The following is a 25,747-nucleotide window of genomic DNA, read 5'->3' as shown; positions in this document are numbered from 1 at the left end:
AAGAAATCTCCTAAATAAAAAGAAGTGTAAAAGGGAGGGTATTCAAGATTCAGGTTCCTACAAAATTGCTTAATCATGACTGCATGATTTCCTGATCACAATGTTGACTAGATTAGGTTGCTTATCACATAAAACATATCACAAGCATTAAAAAGTCAAAGCAGAAATTCTAAAAATGACAAATAGTTCTAAATTCAATATACATAAAGTTGCTGAAGATAATTCAATGAAAATCTTATCAAATAATCCTTGTCCTAAAGGAGGCCTGAATATGCTAATTAGAAACACATTAGAGAACTAAACAGCATTGGTCTTCATTTTGCCCGGACCGCTGTGTACTGGGCAGTATTTAACCATCCAGGCTTGAACCAGCACATAGACCATTTCTTGTTGGGTGGTTCAAACAAGTTCAAGCATTACCGCCCGGTAACCATTTTGAACTGATCATACCGTCCAGTTGTTGCTTGTTATCAGGCTTGTGCTGGGCAGGATATCCACCACTTGACCGAGCAACCCAAACGGCCCATTGGAGTCTATTTTTGAGCCATTAAAGAGGGCTATTTAACCGTCTTTCAGCTCTTTTCTCATTCTCTCTCACAACCCTCTCTCATAGCCACCAATTTCTCTTAAATGCACTCAATTCTCTATTGGATCCATCTCTCTCAGACCTTGCACAAACTAACTCAAATCTTCAAGGGGAGGTTTAATTTCTCAAGGAAAACATTTAATTTAAGCATTGAATCCAGTTTTCTCCTAAATTAGGTAAATAAGAACCTAATTGCTTAGCCAAATCTCATTTGGTTAGGTTTCATGAAATGTTTTCCATTTATTTGTGAAATCTTTTCCATTTATAAACTCTTCCTAGTTAATCGTGGCTTGATCAACCAAGATCAAGCGTTGAATCCTTATGGATATAAACTGAATCTATAGATATAAACTGAATCTACAAGGATCATGGCTTGATCCTTGTAGATCTAGGATCTGTTGGTCATAGGTGCCCTCCAAGCCAATCACGTGAGTGATGGCACGTGTGACATGATACACATTCTTTCTGTTTATTATATTTTGATATTTTATCACTTTATATTGCTTGTTTCATGTATGCACATATATATTGTGATGTTCATGGATTTGTGCAATGAGAATCGGATCGTGATGAGATCACGATAATGAGAATGATTCACCTTTAAACATAGACCCTAAATAATCCTAGTCATAGGTTACTCGAGAGGGACATCAAGATAACTGGATAGACTGGTGTGCTGTATACCCGTCCATATGATAGGGGAAACTGGTCTCATAACTACTCGTGTGAGTACACTAGGGCTACTGTGTAGGTGCTCATTGAAGAATGAGTTCACTGATTGATCCGCTCACGGAATTCTGGATGGTTAATGATACCTCATTGTCAGATAGCGATTCCGTTGTTCCAGTGATGTACCTGGTTCTTAAACTTGAGACACCAAGGATGTCCTGTATGAGTACTCCACTCTTTGATACCGAACTTATAGGTCTGGAAGTTCTAGATCTAGCACAACTGGTCATCGGGAGTGGCAGCCAACCTTACGAGGACTATTAAGTGTCGATAGAGGATCATCCACTCTCGGTGTTATGAGAGGAATATCCCATGTGTTCTTGCTCAGACAAATCCCTAGCCAGGGTCAATCGGATTGAGAGAAATTGCTCTCCGGGAGAATCTGATTAGAGCGAGACTCGAGTAGAAATCGTATGGGTCTGACAATACCATGCCCGGTATACGATCATTGGGATATTAGATAGATGAGGGGCTATAGGTATATGGTAACTGAGGACAGATAGGTCCAAAGGATTGGATTCCCCTGTATCGTTTGGGGACTGTGGCGTAATGGCCTAGTACGTCTGCAGTCGATGAGTCGAGTGAATTATTATAGATATAATAATTCACTGTGCCAGAAGGAGTTCTGACAGGTATGACTCACAGCCAACTCGATATAGAGCCTAGAGAGTCACACACATATGGTAGGCGTTGCAACGAGTAGAGGTTCGGATATGAGATATTCGCTAGAGCCCCTATGTTATTGGATATCCAATAAGCCATTGAATTATTGGATCCTATGGATGAGATCCAATAAGAGTCAATGAGAAATTATTAGATAGAGATCCACTAATCTAAGAGGCTTAGGTAGTTGGATGGAGATCCAATATCCAATAGGGCAGGATCCAATAGGGTTAAATTGATAGAAGGCCTCTATAAATAGGAGGGAACCAAACAACCATAAGCTAGAGGTTTTGGTTGCCACCTCCTATTCTCCTCTCCCCTTCTCCTCCTTAGATAGCAAGTATGGAGATTTAGGCAGCGATTTGAGGAGTGTCATCGTAACCCTACTGTGTGGATCACCGCTAGAGAGGAGGATATTTGACCTCCTTCATCCTCTTCTACAGATCCGTAGGGATTCAGGGATATATGATCTCCTTAGGTAAAACACAATATTTCATATACACAGTTTTTGGTTTTGAAGATTTTGCATACCAATCTTCGTACGATGACGAATACCTTTTTGGGAAATCTAAGAATTTTGTTTTATATTCTTCCGCTATGCATGTGATGTCGCCCCTAGATTTTCCTACAAAATCTAGCCTAGATTATTAAGGACCTAGGATATAAACTGAATCACTGAATCTACAAGTGATGTATTGACCAATACGGTCAAAACTCATGAATTCATAATCTACAAGTGATGTATCGACTAATACGGTTGAAACTCATGAATTCATGTTGTATCAACCGATACATATTGGTCTCGGTCAGAATTTGATCGATATTGACCTAAATCGGGTCAAGTTTGAACCCAATGGTCAAATTGACAATTGGGGCCTCTTTTGGGGCTTTAAATACCCTTCTTCCCCCTATTTCACTAACTCTCATTCACTCTCATTCTCACTCTTTCTCATACTCACTTGTGATTGAAGCTCCTAATCAACAATTAGTGGTAATCAGGCTATTGATTTTGGATAAAAGAGAGACTGGAACTTGGGATCTAATGAAACTTCTTTCCAATTTGAAGGCATTTATCTTCATTGTATGTCTTATTTATCATTTAATATAATTAGAGGTGTATTAATGCATATTTACAAACATTAAACATGATTAAGGTCATTCTCTTGTGTTAGTCCCAGTTAGGTCTATTGTCTTACATTAGTCCCAAATTGGGGTATTTGGGATTAATCACATCCTTATGCATTTATCTATGCCTCATATACACTCTATTCTTGATTAAATACAATAAAATTGCCATTAAATTAGGATAAAAAACCTAAAAAATGTATTATCGGCCATCTTTCAGCCTTTTTTTAAAAACTGATACGTACCAGCATCTTGACATATAGTATGCTGGTACCGATTGATATGTATCGGTCCACCCGTGGGCTGATACCATCGGTTGGCATGGTGTGGTGGTCCTAGCCGGGCAGTACATGCCCTGTACTGACGTACTACCTGGTTTACCCTGATCCGCATATCGGTAAGTCAGACCCATAAATAGTCTATACCACACCATATAGGGCTTTATTGTAAACCTTATTTTGAATAGAAAATGCCAGAAACAGCCCTAAAACAGGTTCTTTTGGTTCCTACCAGCCCAGACTAGTTGAAATCCATACAATGGTATGTATGGTTATACCATGTGTTGGTATTCCAGCACAAACCAAACCTGTATTGGTTCACTTATGTACCGGTGAGGGTCAGTATTTTAGATTTTTAAACTTTGAACTAAACCATCTCTTTTCATTAAAATCCTTGTGATGTTGACTGACATGAAAAAGATCAGTCTATGCGTTAGTACTGTCTATATAAATTTAGGATTTGTTTTCTGCTATGAGGATTGAGGATTTGATTAATGTAAAAAATGTGTAGAAATCTAAAATGAGGTAGCAAAGTAGCCTTTCAACAGTCTAAGAGTACCACTTGCAGGTAACATATAATCTAGCTGAAGACTAGAGCAACAAGAACAAAAGAACAAAAATAATTCTTTATGTTTTTGTGATTAATTGCAAAATATGGATGACTAATTAAAATTATACTATTCTAAAACCTTGCAAAGTCGTCATTTTGGTCTCTGCACACTAACCCTAGAATGACGTACTATTTATTTCCCTTGTTTCCTTTGCTTTTCATGCTGTCTTTTGTGTCAAATGCTGATGAATCACCCAAACATTCCATATGCATTTTTCTTCATTATTTGTCATTCAAGCTCATTTAGGTACATGCTGATGAATCAGGCATGTACCAAACTAAGCTCGTTCTAAATATCCTGCCATGTCCATAGTCGAATTATGACCATCTATCTATTGAGTTGAAGGTTTTGAATTGCTTCCCTTAATCCATAAAACATTAATGAACTGTCTCTTATGTATATTTTGTTACAGCAAAAAACTTATTCTTACTTCTTAGGCACAAGAAACATCTTTTTTTAACCAAATAACATATCAGAAATAACTTCTGTAACACTTTTTTAGTGATTATTATGAGTTATGTTGCATGAGGCATCAACCACCAAGGACAATTGGGATTTTACATAATCTCCATTTTCAAGCTTGTTGATGCTTTAGTTTCATGCAATATTTAGTTATTATATGGTTGGTTATAATTATTTATTTATCTTATATAAAACAGCCACTCTAGCTCACGTGATTTCCTATGCTCCACCTCTACCCTGTGTGACACCAAGATCACCTATCATCTTTGGAATTGATCTTGTAGGTCCATGTAATTGCACTAAGAACATGATTTTATGTTTATGAAGTTTGGTGTGGTATTACATAAACGATTTCTTGTCTTCACAAAACAAATTCAGTTACCCTGCTATGTTAGTAATTGGATACATTCTGTTAAATCTTTAAATGAACTTTGAAGTGCAAGCATTCATCACATCCATAAATATAATTGACACAAAGTTTCATATGTTTATTTTCTTATTGAGCAATTTTGTTGTATTGTTATTGTTTTATTAATGATCCTTATGTACAAAGAAAATTTCTATACAAATAATGGAAGTTATAAAACATTTCCTATCATAATATTTGAATAATTATTATATTTGTGTAAAAGCATTATTTACCAAGCATAACTGGAAGGGTTCCATTGATGCTCCAGATGATTTAGAATTTTAAACTCAGTTTCTTATAGTTAGCATTCTTTTCCCTCTATAATTCATCAACTTTCCTATTCTCTAGGGTGAAGAATACAAGTTGTTTTGGCCTGAAAAATCAGAGTTCATCAGGATGACATCGAAGTTTGGAGCCACAATAATTCCATTTGGTGTTGTTGGAGAAGATGACATGTGTGATGTCAGTACACACTATATTTATCAGGATATTGCTTTCATGTTTAAATTGCTTGAATTATGTGTTACATAATTGGAACTAGGGTCTGTCGTACCGAACTGTACCACCCGGTATGGGCGGTACGTACCGGTCCGACAGATTGTCGGTACGCGGACCGCCTCTTACCGGTCCGAGTGCACTGTACAGTGCTCGACACACCTGAGTGTATCGCTCGGTACATTTGGGTGTACCGCTCAGTATACCGTACCGTACCGGTACCGAGCCCAGGTCGAAATACCGGTACGGTACGGTATTGCGAACCTTGATTGGAACCTTTTCTTGTTTCATCCAAATGCCTTTATCTGCCTCATTTTGTCAGCAAGACTACATAGTTTTTAGATCTGCAGCATCAATACTGCTAACTAGACTGTAAATTGATGAAAAGCTAAAGTAAAACCTAAGAGGCATATCAAGTAAAGAATACCTTTTAAGAAGTATCTCAGTTTATTTTGTGTCACACAAGCATGAAAGCTTGTTTAGTTTTACAAAACTTTGTAAATATGTTCAAAAATGAAATAATCATGAAGATAATAAATATGTTTCTGTGGAAGATAATTCCAGTAGATACATAGATTTATTTCTCCGTGCACAAGTTCCAAGATTGTTTAGTTTTACAAATTTTGTAAAATATTCAAAATATAAAGGTTTTATGATTTTTTCTGTTAGAACTACTCATGGAGGTAAATTTGATCACTTCTCTTTTGAATAATTTTGTGAAAAGAATGGTTACATGCAAGGAATGTCATATTGTGTGTTGTACCCATACTGGTCATTTGTCGGAACGATACATACTAGTCGATAATGGTGTACTAAGATAGTACATCGGTATGTACTAGTTTTTGAAGATGAAGGAGAAGAGGAAGATGTAATGGAGGAAGAGGAAGGAGGAAGAAAATGGAAGAGGAGGGAAGTGGGAGAAGGTGGCGGAGGACGAGGAGGAAGAGGAATTTGAAAGAAAAAGGAAGAGGAATTTGGCACTCGGACCGATATGTGCAGCTTGTTTCGTACTGGTCCGAGTGAAACGAAAGTCCTTGGTTACATGCACAGCTTTCAACTCCAAACATTTCGTAATTATGGTGGTATAGGGAGAAAGAATAGGAATTTATCAGAGGACGATGTTAAATGAATAAAGCCTACCTAAGAATTTTTGGACTTAAAACACAACATGCCATATTATGAATAGGGCTGTAATCAGACCTCATCATTTAAGACTTACTATGTGCTTTGAAATAGAGAAAAAACAACTATTTCATATTTCCAAGCTTTTAATTGTAGTTTCATTTTGAGCTCAATTAAGATATATTTATTGGTTGCTCTACAACTTCCAAAGCCTATAGAGAAAAAATGGATGACTTTGAACGTAGAGGAACTCATGCTTGTAGTTTTAGTGAGACGATCTCCTTGGAAAGGAATAATTTTGATGATGATGTTGGGGATAGCATTAATCTGGGTAAATACCTACATGAAAAGCTGGTAAGCAAGATAACACTACTCAAGATGCCCAAGAAAGGGGAAAAAACAAGCTGAACTACCCAAGGAATGGAGTTATGCCTAGAAAGGAATAATTTTGGTGATGATGTAGGGAATAACATCAAGTTCAATAAACGTCTTCATGACGTACGTAGTGAGCAAGATAACACCTCTACTCAAGATGTTCAAGAAAGAATGAATGAAAGAAGATGAACTACCCAAGGAATGGAGTTATGCTAGTGCTTACCCCAATGAACATATTGTCTGTAAAATATGTCAAGGGGGACAACAAAATCATATTCTGAAACATTTGTGGATATTTAGTATTTCTTTCTGAAATTGAAATTAAATATATAAAGAATGCTTAAGATGATTTTTGGATACTTCCTATACAGAAAGGACTTAATTAATGTGGCAGAATGATGGATTTTTGTACCTGTACATTCATTAGATAATTGACACTTGTAGAAACAAGTTGAATGATGTTATGATTAGAAACAATACTAGATTGGTGGCCGAAGTTCTCAACCGATTAGTGGCCGAAGTTCTCAACCGATTAGTGGCCATTCTCAACCATCAAGAGGGTATTGATCATCAAGAAGCTTTTGTTTTGTTGCTAGATATGAAAATATTAGAATCTTACTTGCTTTTGCTTGTTTCGAAGGTTTCCAAAATTTTCAAAAAGATGTGAAAACTGTTTTCTCAAGTATCTCATTTCTAAAGAAGTGTATGTTGAATGATTTTCCTGTTTTGAAAATGATGATTTTCAGAATTACGTATTTACACTTTTTAAAGTTCTTATGGTTAAAAACAAACTCCAAGAGCTTGGTATAGGAGGTTAAGTGCTTTCATTGTGCAAGATGGTTAACACCAAGGTAGGCAATACCGAATGATACCGTCCGGTACAGGCGGTATGTACCGGTCCAACGGCATACCGGTACGCGGACCGCCCGCAACCGGGTGGAGCGGCTAAAAGCGCCCCATAGCGGACGATACAGGGTAATATCGGATGGTAACAGTCGAAATTTCGATCGTTACCGCCTGACACAACTCGGTAACGGTTGAAATCAACCGTTACCGCACTCTAACAGTGCTACAGTGCTCCAACGGTCAAATTGACCGTTGGAACCCTTTCTCATAGTATTTAAACCCTTCTTCTTCCCTATTTCACTCCTAAACTCTTTTTTCTCTCCTAAACTCCACAAAACAATGATTTGTGAATTCAATCGAGGTTAATTTGGGAAGATTAAGAGGAAGAACTTTCTAATCAAGAGGTATGTATTCTCTTTCTTTAATTAGAGAGTAATTAAGATCTTTAATATTATGATTAGTGTGTTTCATGCATATTAAATATTGAAAAATATTTATGATGTTGCGATTAGTCATTTTAATGATGATTTAATCGAAATTTGTTCGATTTTATGTCAATTCAATATGTTTAATACCTATTAAGGTGTTTGTTATGTTTATAGTGTTGAAAGAGAAGTAATTAGTGAAAAATTAACTATGTTAATCATGTAATTAGTGTATCTAATGATGATTTTATCATAATTTGAATCATATTGGATCAAAATTACATATTTAATGTTTCTTTTATGTGTTTGACATATATATGATGGTAAAATATGTTTAATTAGGTTTTATCAAAGTTATTTAATGCTGCGATTAGTCATTTTAATGATGATTTAATCAAAATTTGTTAGATTTTATGTCAATTCAATGTGTTTAATACGTATTAAGGTGTTTGCCATGTTTATAGTGTTGAAAGAGAAATAATTAGTAGAAAATTAACTATGTTAATAATGTAATTAGTGTATATAATAATGATTTTATCATAATTTGAATCATATTGGATCAAAATTACATATTTAATGTTTCTTTTATGTGTTTGAAATATATACGATGGTAAAAGAGGTTTAATTAAGTTTTATTAAAGTTATTTAATACTGCGATTAGTCATTTTTTATCGATATTTGGTCAATTTAATATGTTTATACTTTATAGTTTATTTGATTTAAATTTGATAGGATCATGACATCAAAGGAAAAGCCACATGATGATGCATGGGTTCATGCCCGAAAGATAGATGAGAACCGTCATCATTGACAATGTATTTATTGTGACTACATTGGCAAGGGTGGAGGAATAACTCGGGTGAAAATGCATTTGGTTGACGGGTATCCTGATGTTACAAAATGCAAGAAGGTTCCGACAGAGATTTGTAAATTATTTAAAAGCAAGTTACAACAAGCAAAGGAATATACATTAAAAAAGAAGGCAAGAGTTGAGGAAGAATATTATAAGGCTATACAGGAACCAGTTTATGATCAGTATGAGGGTTGCAGCGATCAAGTCGACTCGGATCTCACAGTTGGGATTCGTGCATCATTGGAGCATCAATGTACGGTCGATGAAGCAATGAGGCATTGATGACCTAACTCACAATTGGAGCATGGCAGTGGTAGTGGAATCTAGAGGTCGGCCAGCATGAGGCAACCAACTGCTCCTTCTCAGTTAGGCCGAACTAGTAGCATGAGGTTTAGTAGATTCCATGGTTTTATGAGAGGTCTTGGTAGGAGGTCCGCACCAGATATTGTTGATATTGATCCGCAAGCCTATCCTCTACAAACAACGAAACAAACACGGATTGACGATGCATACACAAAAGAAAAAAAACGGGATATTGAGAAGACAATCTCAAAATGGTTCAACTTCCACAGGATTCCAGCCAACATAGCCCAAGGTCCATATTATCAGAGCATAGTCTCTTCTATTCAAAAGTCTGACACGGGGATCCAACCTCCAACACCGAAGGAGATTTACTGCGTGTACTTAGATGAGGAGGTGGCAGAACTAAAGGATTTGATCAAATCCTTCAAGAGGCAATGAGACGAATATGGGGTGACACTGATGTGTGACAGTTGGACAAGACCAATAAGAATGAGTATCATCAACTTTCTTGTTTATTGCAACAGAAGAGTGGTGTTTCATAAGCCCATTAATGCTTCTGAAAAGATCCAAGATGCAAACGACATTAAGAGCTTGATGGACACTATAGTAGAGGAGATTGGACCATAGTATGTTGTCCAAATAATAACCAACAATGGAGCGAATTTCAAAAAGACCGGTTTGCAATTGATGGAAAAATGAAAAACTTTGTTTTGGACTCCATGTGCAGCTCATTGCATAGATATAATGCTGAAGGATATTGGTGAGTTGGATACAGTCAAGAATTGTGTAGCTCGAGCACAATCAATTACAAAGTTTGTATATAATCATCATTGGGTCCACGCTTTAATGCAAAAATATGTAAACGGTGAGATACTCTAACCTGAAATTACTCGGTTTGCCACCAATTTTATTACATTAAAGTCATTACAGCAAAAAAAGCATGACTTGAAGGCAATGATCACCTCACAAGAGTGGTCTGAATCCAGATATTCGAAATTGAGCGATGGAAAGAATATAGAAAAGTCCATTCTTTTCTCTAGATTTTGGGAGACTACGGCAGAAATCATAAAAGGTGTGGAACCATTTTATATTGTCCTCCGTAAGGTTGATATGGACAAGCGTCCACAGATGACATAATATCAGCCTGTATCTATATAGAGGATATTATCTTGGTGCTACTTATAAAAGCCTATGTCAAGAGTTCTTGAAGTGTATGCATGGTAATTTGAAATGACTATGATGGACGAGCTCAAGTTCTTTCATGGCTTCAAATAAAACAACCAAAAGAGGCAATCTTCATAAACCAAACCAAGTACACAGTCAACACTTACGAAGCTTAGGACAGAGAAAACCTTTGAGCACATCAATTGAACTAGATCCAGATGAAAAGGTCAATCAATTGAGATCGAGCTGTTAAGGTACAATTAGAAGATTACTTTACCAAGTAACAAGTATATTTGAGATAATTTTTAGTGAATTTTTGTTTTATATATCAGTCAATCCTAAGGAATCACACTTTGTAGCATTTAGAAGATTTTTAAATGTGGAGACATAAATGTTAGACCCTTGGTACTAAGCTGTAACTCAATCTAATAGCATATGTTGATGTTGACTTTGTGGATCGCATAGTGGATTGGAAGAGCAAAGTGAAACTTATCTATTAATTTCAGGGGCATGTACTTTTCTCTTGGCCTTCTGAAAAAAAGTTGATTGCACTTTTCAATGCAAAAACCATATACATAACAATCAGCAAGTTTTGTATATTTGTTGTACCAATCAGTATGGACCAGTGTTTACTGGTCCGATGACCAACCAGTATGTGGATTGTGTTTTTATTTTTTTGCTCCACCTTCTCTCTCTCTCTCTCCTCCCCTCAAACCCCCCCGCCCTCCTCCTCCCTCAACCTTTGGCACTGCCTTGGACAGTGCCAACAGATACTGACCCATTCTGTTGCCCAGTACACTGTACCAGTTTAATTGTCAATCAATCTCAGTTTTGGATTTTGATTTTAATCCTTGAAAATATATGCATGTTGTGCTGAATTAATGCAATTGAATTACACTTTCGAATACATAGGGATTACTTTTTGAAAAATGTATTCATGATGTGTGACAACACTATTTCTATAAACCTTGCAAAGAATATGATCCAACATTCAAGGATTAACCATATAGAAATTTATACACCATTTTATCAGATATCATGTACCAAATCATGGCTTAGATCTTGAACTCATTGACGCTAGAAGTGAATCAGCAGACATCTTTTAAAGCCTCTATGTGAATGCCAGTTTGTTGGCATTAGGAGAGAAAGATTTGCTAAAGATTGACTAATACTTTTGCAACATTTTTTGCTCTATTATACATCAATATTTGTGAACAAAAGGGTGCATGGTGATGGGGGAGGAAAGTGGAAGGTATCACAAAAGTTGTCGATCTTGCTAATGGAAAATCATGCAAAACTATTTCAAATTCCCTAGAGTTATAGGGCAAGAGGTTTCTTAAAAGATCAAATATTACTTTAATCTTTTCACTTAAACATTGATTCATGGATGAAAAATGGAACACAAATCAGATTCAATTGGTTCTCTGCATGGTCTATCAGAGCTACCTCTAGATCTGTTGGAGCGACCACTAGAAGACTGACACACATGCAAAATTGGCACACTATGGCACCAAAGCAAGCAGTACCACTGCTCAAGTTGAGCAGTATCATTGCCAAACTGTCTGGAGTTTGCCACTCTGATGGTAACACCGCAGAAAACCTGTGGCTGAATCTGACATGTTTCAGCAAAAGATTGATTTCATTTAATGCAACCACTTGATGACTTGACTTGGACCTGATAAAATCATTGACTGTGGACTACCAATGAGACATCAATTCATATCTGGACAGAAACCTTCCTTTTCATCCAAGATTTAAACTTGTTTTCCCTTTTCTTCTTTTTCTCTTCCTAAGTTAGAAATCTTAAGCTCAAAATAAGCACTCTCATTATGTTCTTTGATGTTCGAATAAGGAACATGACTCTTTAATCTTATAAAAAATCCGAAAATGCACTTTTCCCTAGACATTTGTTTTTGCATCATCAAACCAGTTCTTTTCCTATTCATCATGCGTTTCATTTTTGCATTCAAATACATTTTGTGGTCTCTTTGAGATGTTATTGGTGTTACTTTTTGTTGTTCAAACTTAGCTTTTCATTGTGTCATTCAAATACACGTGTTTTCTTCTGCCCACATGTCAAAATAGAAAGATGCACTATTTCTCTATTTGTGGTTCATTGTGTCATCTGGCTATAAATGTAGATTACAATTTTTGTACACACCAATTTGCTTGAAATAAAATTTCTAAGTCAACAAACCCTCCTTTAATCTCTTTAAGAAGTTCCTGGTTATCATGACTTTGGATTGAGAAAATTCACCTTTATTTTTTGCCTGAACTGTTCACTGTTTTTGCAAAAACCTCATTGGAGGAAAACAAAATGTTTCGTAAAATGTCTATATTAATTTCTCAAAACTTATAAGCCTATTTTTCCAAATTCGTTTTGCAGGTTTTTATAACTCCAAAATTTTTTTACTTGATGCACATGGATTTAATTTAAATACTGATTAAATACTGCTATTGTTTGTAGGTCAGACCAGTATGGTGTCCTTGCTGCCTTATTCCTGTGTCAGTAGGATGGAATGAGTCACACTAATCAGACCACTCAGTGTCAAAACTGGACTGTTCCTTTCTTTCCTTTAATTATGATATTTTTAATTTGTGAACTATCATTTATCATATAAAGATATGTTGGCCCATACATATGTTGGCTCATAAATTTTGATGATCATAAATTGACGACATGCATACATGATATATGTCTCAGTTGTCCCCTACTAGCACCAAAATATGTGTTAGCTGGTGAGCTGCTTGTGGTGGGAAATCAATGTTATATTGTATAACTTATACGTGTTGAAATCTGAGAATGATATGATATTTTTTTTTTTTATGTCACATGGTGTTGTTAGAAATTGTCCCACATGTTATTCATGTGAACAATATCAATAATTTGATTATTGATAGGGAAGGGTGAAAGCAAATATATGGCCTAGTACAGCTCTTTACCTAATGTGGGTGGAAAGGGATGGCCTTGTGGTGGTAATAATGACCACATCAGTCTCTTGAACACTACTAATATATGTATGGGCAACGAGAACCCTTTTACTCAACAAATTGAGACCGGTCAGCATCATACTCTAGCTCATGAAATCCATATTGGCAGGAAGGTAGTGACCATAAGGAAATCCTATCAAACTCAATAATTGTGAGGCTCTTTCATCCCATTGGAATTATTATCTTACCCTTGGAGTTTTTCTTCTCATAAAATTTGCAATACTTTGAGTCAAGATCTTCATCCTAGGTGGCACAAGTATGGCTTTTCTCCACTGTCTACATGCCACCTCCATGGGAGAAAATAGGATCCTTGGCCTCCAACATTACTACCAATGCATCCCTATCGCCATTTTGGACATCACGAAGACAAATATTAAAATGGAGGAGAGGTTTTGTCATACTCATCGAGTTGTTGCTCAATAGGTCAATTGGTTGTGATGAATAATTTCACTCTTTCCATGGCTGTGGAGGATTTATTTTCTGCACCATGATCCAAGAATGACTAACTTCCTAGGGCATGACCCATTGAGGATCAAATTCTTATTCCACTATCACATCCTAATATGAGGCTTTCATATCTAACTAGCATCATCATCATCCTCACTTGGAGTTGCCCTTAATGAGGGCTAAGATTAGGCCTTGGTGACTCAAGAATAATCATCCTTACACTCTTCTCTAGTTTGTTTTTAAATAATCATAGATGGCAATGGTGGATCTCCAGCTTTGTTAGATCATTCTGATTATGAACCTCATGTAGCTTGTCTAACATGAGAATTGACTCATCTTGTATAAATTGAAAATTAAATGAATCTGCCTTGGCCTTTTCCCTCTCTTTATCCGTAATCATATACCAGTTTCTCCAAGCATATATATGAAATATGATTTCAAATTTATGTATCAAAATGGACCAAATTCGCTTGTATCTGTAGGATGATGAGATGTGTGATGAGACCTACACAATAATTTTCTTCAACTGAGATGCATGTTTTCCATGTAGTAAATCATTTAGTTGCAAAATTATGTTCATAAATTGTTTTTTTATGATGTCTAAGCTAATATAAAGAAAAACATTATATCAAGCATTATGTGTCACTTGTGTTGACGCTAAAAGTTCCACAAGGCTCTCAAGCCAACCACCTTTAAAGGTAAGAGAGGTCAATAAGTTACCATGTGTTTGAGACAATAATTACTCATCATTTTTTTTCTCTCATTAATAGCAATGGTCTCATCATGGACATTTGGTTTTAGTATGTTGATAGCATTGCAAAGGACAAAGACATTCCTCATTTAAGGTGAGGTTGTACCAGCACTGAAGGTTAAATTTAGATAGGAATTTATAACATTATTGTTATTGAAAATTTACATTGTATAGAAGACAAAAATTAAACTGCAATTTACTTATCATCCCCTTCGGAGTGTAACAAAGTTCATAAATCACTTTTCTATCCATGTCAACATTCTGCAGGTTACGTAAAGAGGTTCCATTTTAACAATGATTTCTATCACATTCCCAAAATTTGGGAGATAAGAATTGCCTGTCCACCACCTTTTCCTTGATTGAGAAGGTATAAGAGGGGGTTGCCCAATCAGCCAAAGCAAACATAACTATGAGTTCAGTTCAATTCCACTAGATGTACTGTAGGTTGATGAAGTTCTCAAGTTTTTTATTCATTTATTTGTGATTTTTTTATATGGAAAGGTTTTTTGAGTTTGTCATTGCACTAATCCCCACCAAAGTGCAATTTCAAACCAACAGATTGATGGAAAGAAGCTTATGTGGACATATGGGGCTTCCTTTAGAATAGGTGTGGGAAAATCGATGGATTTAGGGCTTAGGGTGATGAGGAAGAAAATGGAAAGTCTTTTGGACTTCAAAATTGTCTAGCCCCATTATTTAAGGGTACAAAGGTCATTTATCAAGGAATCCGTTTGGGGTCCAAACCCGTTTCAATGATCTGGTAGGAGCAATAGATGTCGGACAATATCAGTGTGCCAACACATGATACACCGATACATACTGATGTTTAATAGAAGAAGAAAAAGAAGAAGAGGAAGGTGTGGTGGAGGAAGAGGAGGAAGGAGGAAGGGAGAGGAATGAGGAAGTAGAAATAGTTGAGGAAGATGACGAAGGAGAGGAGGCGACGAAGAAAGAGGGAGGAAGAGGAAGGAGGAATTGGAAGAGGAGGAAGAGAAGGAGAAGAAAAGGAGGTAACATACCCATTGACAGTGCATGGCGAGCGATGGGTGATAGTGCAAGGCAAGACACGCTCACGTTTGGGTGAAGAGGGCTCACAAACACGAACCCTAAGTGTTTAAATAAGCTAGAGCTGACCCATTTTATTTGGTCGGAGCAGATCACCTGAAATGGGGCAGCCTGCGTATCAGTTCATACCAGTCCAGGCGAAACGGCACTCCTTGTCATTTAGCATCAGTATGTGTTTATCTGATGTAGCTAGCTGCCTTTAAGTTCATGTTACAATCCATGGTTGGGGCCTTCCTTTTGGCATTGTATCAACTAGCAAATAGGCATGTTGCAAGGGTTCTTTTGTAACTTTGGGATGATGCTTGGGGTTACACATTAAAGACTCGAATTTTCTTTTATGTCGTTTGTAGGTCCATATTTAACTAAGCCAGTCTTCACCAACATTAAAGAGGTACCCCTAGTGCACTTGCCTTCTATTGATCTTTGTTTTCTCAGCAGTCCTTCCTATATGGCCACCAGTTCTTGCTATTGAATCCAGGGTCGCTATTTCAGTACCGGACCCGTCCTAGAGATTTATCTGGTTGGTAAGTACCGATCTGTACTTGTGTACCAACACATGGAACGCTGGGACATGCCAACGAGGACTTGGGTGATCCATGTCTTGATCGCCAGTTGGACCAGCCCGTATTGCCCGTACCATACCGACTCGGGTGGAATAGCAAACATTGATTGAATCTCCTTTTTTCACAAAATAATCAAGCTGTAATATCTGGTTTCTGTGATATGAGATATCTTAACTATGCAATTAGCAGACTGTTTTGGAAGTGTTGCATTTTTCTTTAATCATTTGTATTGTAACATTTTTCAGTTATCTATTTCACCTTCATTAGAAGTTCTGATATTGTAAATCTGGTGGTACTAGACATCTGTTATGAGTTTTTTTTTTTCCATCTTTGGTTTACCATGAAAATGTTCTCTGGTGTGATTGATAATCAGCCATGAAATTTTCTTAATTTGTTCTTCTTGTACAGAATGTAGCATTAGCTCTCTTGTAGTGTGATCTATTAAGACAAACATACATACATACTAAGTGATTATGAACCTCTTGGAAGAAGAATCTAAAAAGATGTATCAAAGAATGGCAATTTGTTTTAAGTGAATGCTACATGTTTTTTCTGATTAGTCTAGCTTCAATTGCCGTCTATTTCAGTTCAACAGTTTTAATCCATGAACTAATCATGACTTAGTTGGTCAATTTGTTTGACGTCATTTGTCTATCAACTAATCATAACTTATATAATGGTTTTGTCTAACTATTAGATCCTCAATATTGCTTCTCCAGGTCCTGCTTGACTATGAAGATCTTGTCAAAATTCCATTTTACGATACTTTAAATAAGAGGATAAATCAAGATGGTGTGCGGTTGAGGTACAACACAGTTTTTCATCTGATTCTGCTTCAATTCGTTAGTCTTAGAGGGCTGATTGGACCAAAATTATCCACTAACCTGAGGGTTTTTATTGAGAAGTTACTACTGAAGATGATCAGATTCTGGAATACATATCCATTTTTGTGTTCTCTTTTCCATGCTCCAGTAATGAACTGTCATTTTGTTTGTGTTGGATGATATTTTTGTTGAGGTAGGATGACATATGAAAGTTAATTACCAGGCCCTTCACTCAATCAATTTGGAGATATTATTTCATGTGCTATGTTTCGTTCATGCTGTTACAATTGTTACCATATAGACACTGATTTTCTGTGACCCACATGAGCTCTTATTCATTTGAATATATAATTTTATATGGCCATTAAAAGAAGGAAATTTTCTCCATGAAGCATCATCCATTCTTCTTACAAGCTTGAAGGTTGTCGACGGTGAAAAAAAATTACACCATCCATATACATATTTTCCGATGATGGCATGTCTAAGCTTCCATAGTGAGAATCAAGTCTTAATTAGTTGAGTAGGAGAGCAATTTGGCCAATTACTACAAATTTTAACTTTAAGCTATTTGTTTGATTGATACTTTTACAACAATTCTGGCATTTTGAATACCCTACTGAGATGTTCTGCTATGCTGGCAAACTGATCTGAATAGGACTGATACTGTTGAAGAGGTAGGGAATCAAGATCTTTATCCCCCAGTATTATTACCAAAGATCCCTGGGCGGCTTTATTTCTTGTTTGGCAAGCCAATTGAAACAAGAGGTACACACATTCCCACAGAAGTATATTTTTGGTATAAGTGACACAAAATTTTCTGACTTAAAAATATCACTTTCCTTTTTGTAGTATTATTGTGGTTGTTGATGTTTGATGCTAATGGCTCTTCATGTGATTCATTGGTTAAGGGAGGAGTGAGGAGCTAAGAGACAGGAAGCAGGCTCAGCAGCTATATATTCATGTGAAGTCTGAGGTTGAGAATTGTATGGCCTATTTGAAGGAAAAGAGAGAAAAAGACCCATATAGGAATCTGTTACCAAGGCTACTTTACCAAACAACTAATGGTTTCACAAATGAAGTTCCCACTTTCGAAATTTGACAACCTGGATCTCTAAAGGTGATGTTCATATTCTTATTTGTACAATGGTGTCAAAATGACTTCCATTATTTGCTGCAATTTGTGGCATCAGTAACTAATACTGGTGATGATTTAAAGATAATGAAATAATTGTATGCAATGACCCTTATGGAACATTTCATCTCCTCATTTCTATAAATTATATGCAATACGTAAGTTTGCCCCGCAAAGATTGTTATTTTATGGATCAATTGTATTAACCGAGAAGATGTTTTTGAAGTAATTTGAAAAAGTCCAAAATATATCATCTTTCAAGTGAAGGAAAAAAAGAAAAAGAGGAGAGTAAAATGAAACTAGAGGGATTATGAATAGTAAATTATTTTTTTTATTAATTTTTTAAGGGGTTCTAAATAGTATGGGATTGTAAATAGAAAAAAAGTCGGTTTTAGATAGTAGCCTCCCATCTTTTATGTCAAATGACATTAAAACTAAAGAATAATTCATAGTTTGATTTATTTTATTGAACCAATTCGATCTTATTTGGATCAAAATTTCTGTACTACTAACCTAGCTTTCCTCGTCTTCCACCTCCTCCTCCTTCACCTCATATACTTCTTCCTCCTTTGCCTACTCCTTATCCTCCCCCTTTACTTTCGCCTCCTCCCCTCTATTGTATTTACCTTTTTCTGCCTCCTCTCTTTCTCCTCTTCTATCTCATATCATTCCTCCTTTTTCTCCTCCGCCTACTCTTCCTCTCCCTGCATCTCCCCTTTCTCTTACGCCTGATCTCATTCCGCCTTCTTCTCCACCTCTATTGTGTTGCTAATATATTTGTTGGCATCATTGTTATGTCGTCAAGTTGTTAGAGGAAGACATCATTGTTATATTACTAAAGCCTTGGTAGCATCAATGAAGCCTTGACTACATTAGTGAATCCTTCACTGTATTCATGATTTGCAGGGCTACATCGTCATCTCATTAACCACTTTATTCACAAAGCATTCATGGAAGGCTTTGCTGCTATATTGTCCAAGTGTTTATGGGCATGGTCAAACTATTGGAGGAAGATGTCACCATTGCATCATTGAAATCTTAGTGTCATCGAAGCATCGGTTGTATTAATGAATCCTTCACTATATTGCCAAATGATTTAATGAAGTTTCAGGTATTTTTTGGGTTCTTTTAACTAAATTGATGCATTATTTTTTTATTTATTAGAAGTTAAAGCATTAGTCTTAGTTTATTTTTTGGATAAAAATTGAATTGTTTTATAGAGAAGAACGCCTAAAAATTTTGAAGTCTATCAAGATATGAAATGTATAACTGGTAAAATCCATATACGATATATAATATATCGAGAACACCTAAAGCTTATTTTTTTTATAAGAATTGAGTGGTAAATTTTGTGTAAGATATACAATGCAATCGGATCATAATTGACGCTCATGCAAATATTCAACAATTGTATAACTTAATATTGTCAATTGTAAAGAAATATTGTATCTTGGATCTTTTTGTATAGCCTAAATCTGGTCTTTTTTTTGTTATCTTTATTGGCTATATAGGTGATTTTTTATATATAATATATCTATAAAAGTTTTCGACAAATGTGCCACAACACTATGAAATATAATAATTTTTAATATAAAGTTACTATAACATAATCAATCTTACAATCTTTATTATAGTTATGTTTTAGTTGAAGTTATAAAAGTGAATTTTAGTTGAGTTAGGATCCTATTTTATTTGCGGGACCATTAGATAGGATCCTACCACAATGTATCAAATTTCATTAATCATCTTAAAATTTTAAAAAATTTTAAAAAAAAAAGGTCCTAGTAGTTCTGTGAAAGTTTAGATAGGTTTCATAGAAATTCACTGAGTTATACTCATTTTTCAACTAAGTTATAATAAATCATAGCATCATTTTAAAAAATCCCCAGTTTATCAACATATCCTTATAGTTTTGAGGAAGTTTGGATATGTTTCATGGAATTTCACCTACTCAGACTCAATTTTAAACGTACACTCGATTACATTACCTATCCAAAAAAAGCTTTAATTTTGGTAGTTAATTATCCTAAATTCATAAAATAAAAAATTATAATTATCTTACCACATGACCTGTAGTTTTACAGAAGTTTAGATATATTTCATAAAAATTCACCAGGTAACATTCGTTTTTTAAGTTACACTTGATCATACTATATATCTAAATTCTATCCTATTTCGATAAGTAATCATCCTAAAATTAATAAAAAATTTTTACTAATTATCCATGATAGTTGAATAGAAGTTTAGATAGGTTTCATAAAAATTCACAAAGTCACACTAAGTTTTTGGACTAGGTTATATTCGATCACAAACCTTATCCAACAAAATCTCTAATTTCGATGATTAATCATCCTAAAAATATAAAAAAAAATCCTACTAATCATCATACCCAAATTTTCTAGCAATTTTATAAAAATTTAGATATGTTTCATAGAAATTAACAAGTTATAGTATTTTTTTTTTAACTAAGTTACACACGATCACATCATCTTTAGAAAAGTTTCATAATTTTAATGTTTTATCATCCTACAATTCTCAAAAACTAAAAAATAATATTAATCAACTTACAAACATATTTTAGTAGTTCTTTAAAATTTTAGATATATTTTGAGGAAATTAACTAAGTTACATTTATTTTTTTAACTAAGTTACGCTCAACATCTTTCTAAACAATTTTTAATTTTAATATTTTCATCCTAAAATCTTTAAAAAATTAAAAAAAAATATTTTATCACAGCAACTTTATAAAAAATTCTTCAATTTTGATATTTATGTTAGTTATATATGTCTTACAAGCCAATCACATGAGTGATGGCACTTAAGATGTGCTGCGGTGATCTCTTTGCTTATTATCACTAGCATTTTATCACATATTATTTGGATGTATATTGTGATGCTCTTGGATCTGTGCAATAGGAATCGGATCGTGATGAGATCATGATAATGAGATCCATTCACATTTAAATACAAACCCTAAATTATCTCGGTCATAGGTTACTCGAGAAGGATATCAAGATAACTGAATAGACCGATGCACTATGTACTTGTCCATATGATGGAGGCGACTGGTCTTATAGTCACTCGTGTTTGATCCTTAGACTTAAGACATCAAAGATGCCTTGTATGAGTACTACATTCTTTGACGTCGGAGTTACAGGTTTGGAAGTTTCAGATATGGTATAATCGATTCTTGGGAATGACAGCCAACCTTACGAAGGCAATTGAGTGTCAACAGAGGATCATCCACTCTCGGTATCACGAGAGGAATATCCCATGTGTGCTCGCTCAAACAAAATCCCTAGGCAAGGTCATTCGGATTGAGAGAGAATGAGTTCTCCAAGAGAATATGATTAGAGTGAGACTCGTATAGGATTCTGTATGGGCCTAATGTTACCATGCTTAATATATTGTCTCTGAGATATTAGATGTATGAGAAACTATATATACATGGTAACTAAGGACAGATAGGTCTGATGGATTAGATCCCCTATACCATTTGGGGATAATGACATAGTGGCATAGTACATCCATAGTTGTTGAGTCGAGTGAATTATTATAGAGATAATAATTTACTATATCAGAATGAGTTCTGAGTTAGAAGGAGTTCTGATAGGATCGACTCACGACTAGCTCGATATCGGACCTAGAGGGTCACACATATATGGTGGATGTTACAACAAGTAGAGGTGTGGATATGAGATATCTGCGAAGCCTCTAGTTTGGATTTTGTGGATAAGATCTAATTAGATAATTGGATAGAGATCCAATATCCAATGAGAATAGGATCCATTAAGGGTTAAGCTGCTTGCACCTCTATAAATAGGAGGAACCTCATGGTTCATAGGCTAAAACTTCTGATGGTCACCCTTCCTATTCTTCTCAGCCTTCACTCCTCCTTCTTAGCTCTAGTAGCCTTGTGGTATGCATCGAGAGGGAGATCCTGCAACGATTTGAGGAGCGTCGTCACTACATTTATAATGTGGATCACTGTTAGAGAGGGGTACACGAGTTCTCCTTCATCCTCTCTATTGGATCTAGAAATTTCATAGATATACGATCTCCCTAGGTAATACTTTTAACATGATTTGTGTGGTTTTCAATTTTATGATTTTCTCACGCACTAATCGTCACACAACGACCAAGTACTTGACTTTAGGAAATCTAATTTTGTTTTTTTTTTTTTTGCTACACATGAGACGCCTATCCATGATTTTCCAATAGTAGTATCAGAGTCAAGTTTGTCATACGATCATTGGCTTATAAACTACATGTGTTGTGTTTAATCATGTAGAATTGTTTTACGTGTTCTAGCTACGTTTAATGTAGTTGGTAGATTCGAAAGATGCCTTATCTTGTTGTCATTAGAGTAGTCTTTCAACGTCAAATTTGTTGACGTAAATGAAGGATACATGGGTGATAGCTATTGTTGCCCAATGGATCGACCGAAGGTGGAGTGTGCATAAGAGTTGCAGAGGAGCCACTTGCTCGGCGAGGGAGTGCCTACCTACATAAGTGCAAGCCACCTGCAGGCAAGGTGATGCTGGCTAGCGACCGCTAGTCCACAAGAGCGGTGCTCGCGGGCTAGCCGCCTGCAAGCAGGGCGGTGCCCGCTTGCGAGCTGGCTACCTTGCGCGCGGAAGCTGCCTGCATACCAAGGCGGTGTCGCACTAGCACCTGCTAGTGGTGAGGTGGCAACTGCAACAACTTGCAGCCACCGCACTACCGCTTGCCAAGCGGCAGCCGCAAGGAGTTACGGGCATCGCACTAATGCTGACAACGAGGTGACAGTCGTAAGAATTTGCAACCGTCGCAGAAGGGCAGTAAGGTTTTTTTGTGCAAACATATAATTTTGTCCCTTTGAATTTTAAAAATTTTGAGGTATATCCTTTCTGTGTAAATTATAAAAATACCCTTCATAATTTAAAAAATTCTCTACATATCTTGAATTTCAGAAAATATTAGTTAATTAAAAAGTATAATTAATTATTATTATTTATATAGTAATCCTATATAATGATATATACATGTGATGTATGATGTGGGAGGATGATCATGGACCGTGTGATATGTGTATGTGATTATTATTATTGGGGCCTACGAGCCTCCAATTTTCATTCATTGTCGACTTACATGCCTGTAATTATATTATAATTATACGAAGAGGTGCGACGAAAGCTTGGAGGTGGCAACAGGACCCTTAAGGTCAATTCGGATGATCACGACGCATGAAGATGCGTCGAGGTGCCGACAAATCTAACGATGATGAGATGGATGATCACCGGGCATGGAGATACGCAGATATACATATAGATCCTGATGTAAGTGATTAGGCCTACAAGCTCGGGCCTAATTATATTAGGTTGTGGTCTATGATCATCTAGTGTACATATGCATGTGATTGTTATACACTTACTATATAAGTATATATATTTGCATGCGATGTAAATATATCTTAAACATGTATATGTGTGACACATCATATTAGGACACCGAATCAAAATCCCCTCCTGTGATAATATTAAGTCAGTAAGCATGAGGTAATTAGATTGACCTACATGGCCTTCTATTGTTATAGGAAGAAATCGAATCTTAACATAGGTTGAGTTGGTCGAGTCTCTCAAGGCTCGCCTATATTATGATTCGAGTTCTTGCCTATGACATAGAGATATCACCGACGACTTGAGGACATAGTATGCTTGGTCGGGTCCCTCAAGGACATATCATCAAATCAGACTCATCTTATAACGATGGTGAGGGCTTAACTAAACATCATGGTTAGTCAAGTCCCTCGAGATCATAATGGTTCGGAGGCCAAAAGGATGGGAATAATAAGGAGTTGTGATTGGTAAAAGTTGTCTACCTTTTGAGCTTAGTGTGATTGGTCAAGTCCCTCAAGGTTATACTAAGATGTCAATTAGATTTCGATCCTCACTAGAAGTCTGTCGAAGACTTTCGTTTTATGTGTTGAGGCTGTCACGTGACTCGCTAGAAAAATAGTATGAGCATATTAAGATAAAAGTCCATATCTTGGTTGTTTATTTTTTATAAAATTTATATGTTATTTATTTATGCCACATCTCCTATTTGTCAAAAATATGTCGCCTTCAGACCCTCTATGTGGCATGCTTGATGTCAATTATCTCACTTATCCAAACTATATGGATTGGCTCCGTAACTTGAGAATAGTTCTCATTACAGAAAAAATCGCATATGTCCTGGATATGGTTATACCACAACCGGAGGCAAGAGCATCTCAAGAAGAGTTTACCCAATATAGAAGTATATAAATGATTTCACTCTCGTTCAGTGTTACATGTTGGCCTCTATGATTCTTGAGTTACAAAGACAACATGAAAATATGGACGCTAGATTCATACTCTTGCATCTTCACAAATTATTTGAGGAGCAGGGAAGAATTCAATGATATGAGATATCTAAGAGTCTCTTCCACGCTAGGATGACTGAGGGGCATTAGTTCAGAATCATGTTCTAAAGATGATAGAGTGGATTGAGAAACTCACAGGTCTAGGAATAGTCCTAGATGATAACTCATGCTTTGATTAAGTACTTCAGTGCCTACCAAATTCCTTTTCCCAGTTCATTATGAATTTTAATATGAACAAACTTGAGGTGACTCTCTTTAAGCTCCTCAATATGTTGAGGGAGGCAGAGAGCATCATTAAGAAAGAGAAACTCATTCTCTATGTTGATGAGACCAAAAGGAAAAGGAAGGCTGGGAAGTCCCTTAGAAAGGGCAAGGGCAAACGGGATAAGACAAAGGTTGCCAAGATTAACCCAGTGAAAGACAAAGGTTAGTGCTTCCAGCAAAAATGAGCATTGAAAGAGGAACTACAAGAAGTACTTTACAAAAAAGGTGAAATAGAAGTTTGGAGAAGCTTCATGTACATTTATGATCAATCTCCGATTGTCAAAATTTTATGATAATGGATGGGTATTGGATACTAGTAGTGCTTATTATATCTATAATTCATTGTAAATTCCAACAAGGCATAAGAGATTAGCGAGAGGCGATATGGATCTCAGGATAGGCAATGGAGCAATAGTTACTACTGTTGCTATCAGCGAGGTCACTTTACATCTACCTAGTGGAGCTACTATTGCATTAGATGCATGTTATTTTGTTTTCTCTATCATCAAAAACGTTATTTCTATTTCATGTTTAACAATAAAATATTATAAAGTAGATTTTTAGAACAATAATTATTCAATTATTAAGGATGATAAGATCATGACATTGCATAATAGTTTGTTTATGCTAAATACTACTCCATATATCATGAATATAAGTATATCTAATGGGAAGCGAGATGCGATGAACAGTGCATACCTATCGCATTGTGGGCTAGATCATATCCATAAGGGAAGGATTAAAAAATTGTTGAAGAATGGATACCTAGATCCATCCGACTATTAATTATATGTAACTTGCAAGCCTTGTCTTCGTGGAAAAGTAACCAACTCTCCATTTAGTATAACTAGAGAGAGAGAGTCACTGAGTTACTATAAC

General features: G+C 35.9%; 1 protein-coding gene across 6 annotated transcripts in view; it reads left to right on the top strand.

Moving 5' to 3' along the window:
- The window catches only part of LOC135645267 (phytyl ester synthase 2, chloroplastic-like), a 40,739-nt gene extending 22,344 nt beyond the window's left edge, over positions 1-18,395 (top strand). For 2 of the 6 annotated variants that reach the window (XM_065163461.1, XM_065163460.1), the window contains 4 exons: positions 5,212-5,325; positions 16,983-17,068; positions 17,743-17,852; positions 17,996-18,395. In XM_065163461.1, coding sequence (XP_065019533.1) covers positions 5,212-5,325; positions 16,983-17,068; positions 17,743-17,852; positions 17,996-18,186 — 501 coding nt within the window. In that variant the 3' untranslated portion in view covers positions 18,187-18,395. Of the gene's footprint in view, positions 1-5,211; positions 5,326-12,913; positions 13,085-16,982; positions 17,069-17,742; positions 17,853-17,936 lie in introns of those variants that run through there. The other 4 variants (XM_065163462.1, XM_065163464.1, XM_065163465.1 and 1 more) reach the window with 4 other exon arrangements.
- Positions 18,396-25,747: the final 7,352 nt, after the last annotated feature.

This window comes from Musa acuminata, chromosome BXJ3-8, assembly GCF_036884655.1.
Source record: "Musa acuminata AAA Group cultivar baxijiao chromosome BXJ3-8, Cavendish_Baxijiao_AAA, whole genome shotgun sequence".
Taxonomy (NCBI): Eukaryota; Viridiplantae; Streptophyta; class Magnoliopsida; order Zingiberales; family Musaceae; genus Musa; species Musa acuminata.
Note: the sequence above shows the minus strand (reverse complement) of the source record. Positions and strands in the feature narration are given on the sequence as shown.